This window comes from Poecilia reticulata, linkage group LG19, assembly GCF_000633615.1.
Source record: "Poecilia reticulata strain Guanapo linkage group LG19, Guppy_female_1.0+MT, whole genome shotgun sequence".
Taxonomy (NCBI): Eukaryota; Metazoa; Chordata; class Actinopteri; order Cyprinodontiformes; family Poeciliidae; genus Poecilia; species Poecilia reticulata.
Genome location: NC_024349.1, coordinates 3,521,543 through 3,527,698, shown reverse-complemented (window position 1 = coordinate 3,527,698; position 6,156 = coordinate 3,521,543). Strand labels below are relative to the sequence as shown.

General features: G+C 43.3%; 1 protein-coding gene across 2 annotated transcripts in view; it reads left to right on the top strand.

Annotated features, from left to right (window-relative positions):
• Positions 1-6,156, top strand: part of cecr2 (CECR2 histone acetyl-lysine reader) — a 43,868-nt gene that overhangs the window by 27,847 nt on the left and 9,865 nt on the right. Inside the window, exons 6-13 of one of the 2 annotated variants that reach the window (XM_008436488.2) lie at positions 761-828; positions 905-1,065; positions 3,083-3,172; positions 3,248-3,398; positions 4,610-4,739; positions 5,449-5,486; positions 5,567-5,658; positions 5,745-5,871. In XM_008436488.2, coding sequence (XP_008434710.1) covers positions 761-828; positions 905-1,065; positions 3,083-3,172; positions 3,248-3,398; positions 4,610-4,739; positions 5,449-5,486; positions 5,567-5,658; positions 5,745-5,871 — 857 coding nt within the window. Of the gene's footprint in view, positions 1-760; positions 829-901; positions 1,066-3,082; positions 3,173-3,247; positions 3,399-4,609; positions 4,740-5,448; positions 5,487-5,566; positions 5,659-5,744; positions 5,872-6,156 lie in introns of both variants that reach the window. The other variant, XM_008436487.2, reaches the window with a different exon arrangement.

The window sequence follows — 6,156 nt, the reverse complement described above, 5'->3', positions numbered from 1 at the left end:
ATCCACCCACCAACCCATCCATCCATCCATCCATCCATCAATCCACTCACCAACCCATCCATCCACTCACCAACCCATCCATCCATCCATCCATCCATCCATCCATCCATCCATCCATCCAATTACCTGAAAACAAATGAAAACAAATCAAATGAATAGTTAAAGCTACATTCTGTTAATTTTATTAAAAAATATGTTGTTTTTAACATATTTCCTAAACCTATCACCAGGTCATGACAGTTTGAGACTGATAACCTGTGAAATCATTGATCTCCTTCCTGAGCTATTATTGCCATCTAAAGAAATGCACCAAAAACAACCAACCAGAACCAGGAGGTGTCTTAGTGCTGTCAATCAACACCGTGTACACACTGCTAAATGAAAGGGAAACAAATCACTGTTGCAGGAAAACAGTTTATGCGTTGTCGTTGATGGCTATGCTAGCTAGATTTAGCATTTTTAACAGCCTCTGCTGGCGGGGAAAAGCTGTAGCGCTGCAGAGAGCAAGGACATGACCAGGAGGGGGGAGGGTAGCAGCAGCTGCATGGGCATGATGGACAGCGCTAAGACCCACCTCCTGGCTCCGATTGGTTGTTTCTAGTTAGCACTGGGAGAAAACAAATACTGTCATGACCTGTGCAGCATTAATCACCAGGCCTTGGCAGCATTTGCTGACTCGGCTTTTTGATCCAGGTGTGTTGTAGATCGCCGTTCCAGCAGATTATTGGTTTATTTATCTCCTTCCGTTTGTTTTGCTCAGTGAAGATGAAAGTGAGGGGACAGATGTGAAGTCAGACAGTGGGCTGGATGACTTTCCTCCAAGTGCAGGTGAGATCAGGTCACCTGTCTGTTTGCCATCATCATGTCTACCTTTGAATCAAACCCCCCACTGTGCCTCCAGCAGGCCGTCAGCGAGGTTCCTGGTCTCTGGTGTGTGACACGGAGGAGCAGTGGATCAGCCTGGCGGAGAGCATCAAGGACAGAACGTCCCCACAGGACCGCCATCTTCACCGCGTCATCAGCCAGAACTTCCTGCCTGAGATCAGCACCATGATCGAGCACAAGGTCAGAGCTGGAAACGCGTCGGCACCACTCACGGTTCCCTTACTGCAGGTTCCTCATCTGACAGAAACTCATCTGATCGTTATTTAGCTTCAGAGGCCGACAACTGAGAAGAATCTCTGCAGAACCTTATCTGAACAGTTTACCCAAAGTCAGCAAGAAGCAGATCTGTTCAGATGTCCATCTCTTTCAAACCTAAATTAGTTTGAATTCACTTCAGAAAAATGCATTTCTATATTTGAAGTTTTTCAGTGTTAATCTCTAAATTAGGGTGCCACATACGTAAATGAAATTTTACGTATGTGGTAAAATTTCATTTACCACATACGTAAATGTGGTAAATGTGCTAGTGTCAGTCAGAAACACTGACTGACACTAATTTCAGTCTGTGTTTCTGACTGAAATTAGTCAGTGTGTCAGTCAGTGTTTCTGACTGAAATTAGTCAGAATTAAAGAGCAGTATTATGTAAAATCTGCTTTTTTGTGCTTTACAGCATTAAAAAAAAACCTGGATTGTTGCTTTGATTCTTTTATGTTTGAGAAATCCTTTATGGCAACCATTCAGCTCTCCCAAATGCCTGGGTGTACCTAGCTCCGCCACCCAGACTCAGCTCCTTCAGACTAGCCAGCAGCAATTGGCAAACACCTGGAACTGCTGAGCTCGTTATAGGAGCTGCTGCTCAGAGCAACGCTGGTATAAACGTTGTTAAATGGTTAATAGAGGAGCCAGAAATGGCAGGAGTTTTAAAAGAGACAGAGGCCCAAACCCAGGAGTTAAATCAGGAAGTCAAATTTGATATATACAGCATTATTACAACACCTGAAGGTAATATTGTTACTTGATTGTGCTGTGAAATGGTACTAGTGCCTGTAAAACGCATGATGCTGGCCCTTTAAAGTGGCTGAAGCCTCTCCCTCCACATGTCGACAGCCGTTTAACGGGTCTGGGTGGAGCTGACGATCCTGGGGACTCATCAGTGTTTCTGACTGAAATTAGTCAGAATTAAAGAGGCTGCTGCTCTGCGCATGGGGAACATGGCTTTCCTTTTGCTTTCTTCTTCTTTCCACTGTTGTCATTTATCTCCTCCTCCTTTCCCACACACCTCTTTCTTCTTCTCTTTACTTTCCAGCTATGAATGCACACACACACACACACACACACACTCCTGTCTCACTATGCTTCCATTAGTTTGTACAGTCTAAGCCTGACCTTCCTCATTTTTTATTAATCAGTTTAAGCCTTTTTTACACAACATTAGAAAGACATCAAAAATGGACATAAAGAAATATTTAATTTCCTTTTTATATAAGAAACATTTTATTGGTTGAAATGCTAGAATATCAATCCATTAGCGTACGCTTGGTCAGCTGCAGCTAAAACGATTCTTCTAACATCAACAGGTGAAAAGCTCGACCCTTTTTGCTCAACTTGGCATCAGTACATTGTGGGACTGATCTGGGGATTATGTTGTCAATTAATGATTGGAAAGCAAAATGTGCTTAATATGAGATTTTTCCAAATTTGAACCAAGTGAAGCTAAAACTTCCACTTAAGGCGTTCTGGGTGGAACAGAAACATTTATATTTGTACAGTTTTGACTTAGTTACTGCTCTGACTTGTTTTTAGAGTTAACAATTAAACCATTACTAATTTGGTTGGTTAGTTGGTTAAACAAACACACACATCCACCCTTGGGTTCAGTTGACTACCTGACCAAGTGCAGGTGACAGTGGGCAGTAAAAACTCCCCTTTAACAGGAAAACATCTGCAACTTTAACTTTAGTTTGACTTGATGCCTTTCTGGCATCTTCCTAAGCAAATCCGCTTGAATCTCATCTCCCTTCAGTGCTCCGTCTGGCCTTTCTCCTATTGAGATCGATTTCTCCAGGTTTAATTTCATCCTGGCCAATCAGCAAACAGGAGGAGTTGTGATACTGAGCAGTTAAAGTCGGAGCAAAATGAATCTTCCCTGCCTGAGTTTTAGAAACAGAACTTAATCTGTGCTTTTCTTTTCTTCAGGAGCGAGAGCAGAAGCAGAAGTTACTGGACCCGGCGCCGGTCCGGACCTCGCAGTGGTTCTCTGAAAACCACATTAAACCTGAGAAAGAGGTGCGACGGTCACACATGGAGCATGGCGTGTTTTCCTGACGACGCAGAGTAAAACTCCCCTGTTTATGCCTGCAGGACAATCTGAAGGCCAGATCAGAGGAGGAGAGGCGGAAAGACGAAGAACTGGACCGGCAGGTTCTGCTGGCTGAGCAGCGCCGGGAAGAGGAGCGCCTCCTGCAGGAGGAGCAGCAGAGGGAGAAGCTGGAGAAGATGAAAGCTGTGGAGGGTGAGGCTGGGCGGGCGGAGCTGCTCTCTGTCCAGATGTTTCTACAGTTTCTGAGATAAACAGGGTTTGGTGGGAATTGTTGAACTTTTATCGTCTCACCAGCGACCTGCCAGCTGCAGGTGTGATCCTGTAGCAACAGGATCACACCTGCTGTGGTTTGCTCCCTGAGAGGCGAAGTGACTCTACAAGCTTTATGATTTACGGACGGGATGGAAAAGCCTTTAATCAGAGGATCCTCTGCCTCTGATGTCTCCTGTCAGGGCTTAACGAACTGCTGATTGTTCTCCAACGGAGGAACATCAAGGATGTTTCTATGGATGAGCATCTATGGCAGGCAGTTTTAGCATAAGATTGATTTTGTCTGACCATCTGTAATTACAATGCAGATACCTAAGGTTGAGTTTCAGATAGATACAACTAGGCCTGTTGCAATAAGCAATACATGAGTTAGTCTCATTAATTAAAACAAGCTCAATAATGCATGATTTATTTTATTTATTTTTTCTTTTCTAGTGCAGGAAACCCAAAACGCAGCAGATAACTGCTGGGACAGCTCAGTGACAACGCCACAGGGCTTGAGCCCAATTTCTTAATTCAGATATCTAAAAATGTCATTTTTGGTGACCTCATCTTGAAAGAAATATTGACTAAAAAAAGTGATTTAAGTCACCTTGAATTGTTCGTCGTACTAGTCAGAATGTAAATGCAGATATCTTGAATTATCATTCCAGTTAGTCAAAATCAAAGTTTCAGATGTCTCTAATTCATTTGTAGATATCTTAAAAAGATTAATTACGAGTCAAAATTACAGTTCTGGATGTCGCTAAGCTGGCTTTACTGAGTCATTATTTACTTTCAAGATATCCATTTAATTTACACCATTCTAATTTAAAAATACATTTAACATACATTTAATTAGAATTATGACTAGTCTACTAATCTGATCATGATTATATGTATCTTAATTAACTAATGTGTCTAGTCATAAACAAATTTCAGAAATGTGGAATGTAAGTGAATCTGATTTTATGTCAAAGCAGCTTGCCATAGGGCATCAGGATCTGGCCTCCACTCTGGACTGTAGATATTCTCCGTCAGACATGTTTAATCCACCCAGCAGGGGGTCTGGCGGGCCGCTCGGCCGTTCATGTTGGAAGCTGAAGCGGAGGCGCTGATGCGTCTCTAACCGTGTGTTTGTTGGCTTCCCTCAGAGCGAGCGAAGAGGCGGAAGATGCGTGAGGAGAAGGCCTGGCTGCTCTCCCAGGGAAAAGATCTCCCACCCGAACTCCTGAACCTGGAGCCGTCTTCCCCCGTCAGGAGGACACGGAAGAGCAAAGAATTGTGAGAACGCAAATCAAACTCTTCCTCAAGTTGCCGCTGAAAATTCAATGTGTTTAATCAAGATTTTGACTGATAAAAACATCACGAAGTGAAGTATTATGGGATAGTGGAAGAAAAATGAAGGGTTTTCAAAATTACATTGTTTTCTGAATAACTGAACCAGGAGGACTTGAAAGGAAAAGTTAACAGCAGGAGAGGGAGTCGTTTAGTTGATGGCAGCATCATGTCAACTTCCATGAATCATAGCCAACAGCCAGACCAGGCGCAGCTTCTATGGAGAGAAAAAACTGAGAAAATATAAAGTTATCAGTGGAAATGACAGCAAATAATGCAGGTCGGAGAGCAGCGTGAGTAACGGTGGTCAGTTAAGTACAGGGATTGAGGCAGAGATAGTTCAAATCAAAGCATTTTCATGTGCTAGAATGGCCTAGTCAAAGTACATCTCAAACTGGAAACTGATGGTTCTCTGAGCTGGTGTTCCCAGTCTGACTCAGCTTGGAGCAAAACTGAAAGAAAACTGGTTGAAAAGTAAGCGTCTCGCTGCTAAACGTGATTCTGTAACATATTCACACAGAGGCTGAATTCTGCCGCACTTTTCAGATTGTTATTTGCAGAAATGTTTGAGTTTTTTTTCCATTTTCCTTCCACTCCTCTGCGTTAACAAGGCGCCGTGCTCAGTGTTGCTCATGTCCAATCTTTGCCTCTACAGCTACGACATTGACGATGACTGCACCGCTCTTTACAAAGGTACGTTGATAAAATGACAATGCAGCTCCTCCGCCGCCCATCAGCGCTGAAGAGTTTAACCCGATCCCACCTGTGTTCAGTGCTGGAGGCCCTGAAAGCTCACAAAGACGCCTGGCCTTTCCTAGAGCCTGTTGACGACTCCTACGCCCCGAATTACCATGACATCATCCAGGTAAATTCATTTATATAAAGTTCATTATTTATCTTTAGTGATGTTTTTATAGGCTAATTGAATAATTTGACCTTTCACCCTGCCAGACTCCCATGGACCTGTCCACCATTGAAAAGAAGCTCGGTGACGGGGAGTACGTCGCCAAGGAGGAGTTTATTGCAGACGTGAAGCTCATGTTTGAAAACTGTGTGGAATACAATGGAGAGGACAGCGGTAAGCCAGCAGCCTCACAAACATGCATGGTGTTGGTTATTAGAGGAGGGGCTCCATTAGTTATTGATCAAGTTGATTTCTGTAATTATGCTGGTGATGCTGCTTGTGCGTCAGATATACAGGCTAAGCAAAGCAAAGCTTCTGGCTTGGGACTTTTTGTATGTTAAAAACATAAAATTAAGTGCAATTTACTGCGTTACCATTCTGACTGTAGTTTAAACATAATTCAGAGACAAAAATTTAGGGGGTCTGTGTTGGAGGGGGGGTTCCGTGTTGGAGGGGGGG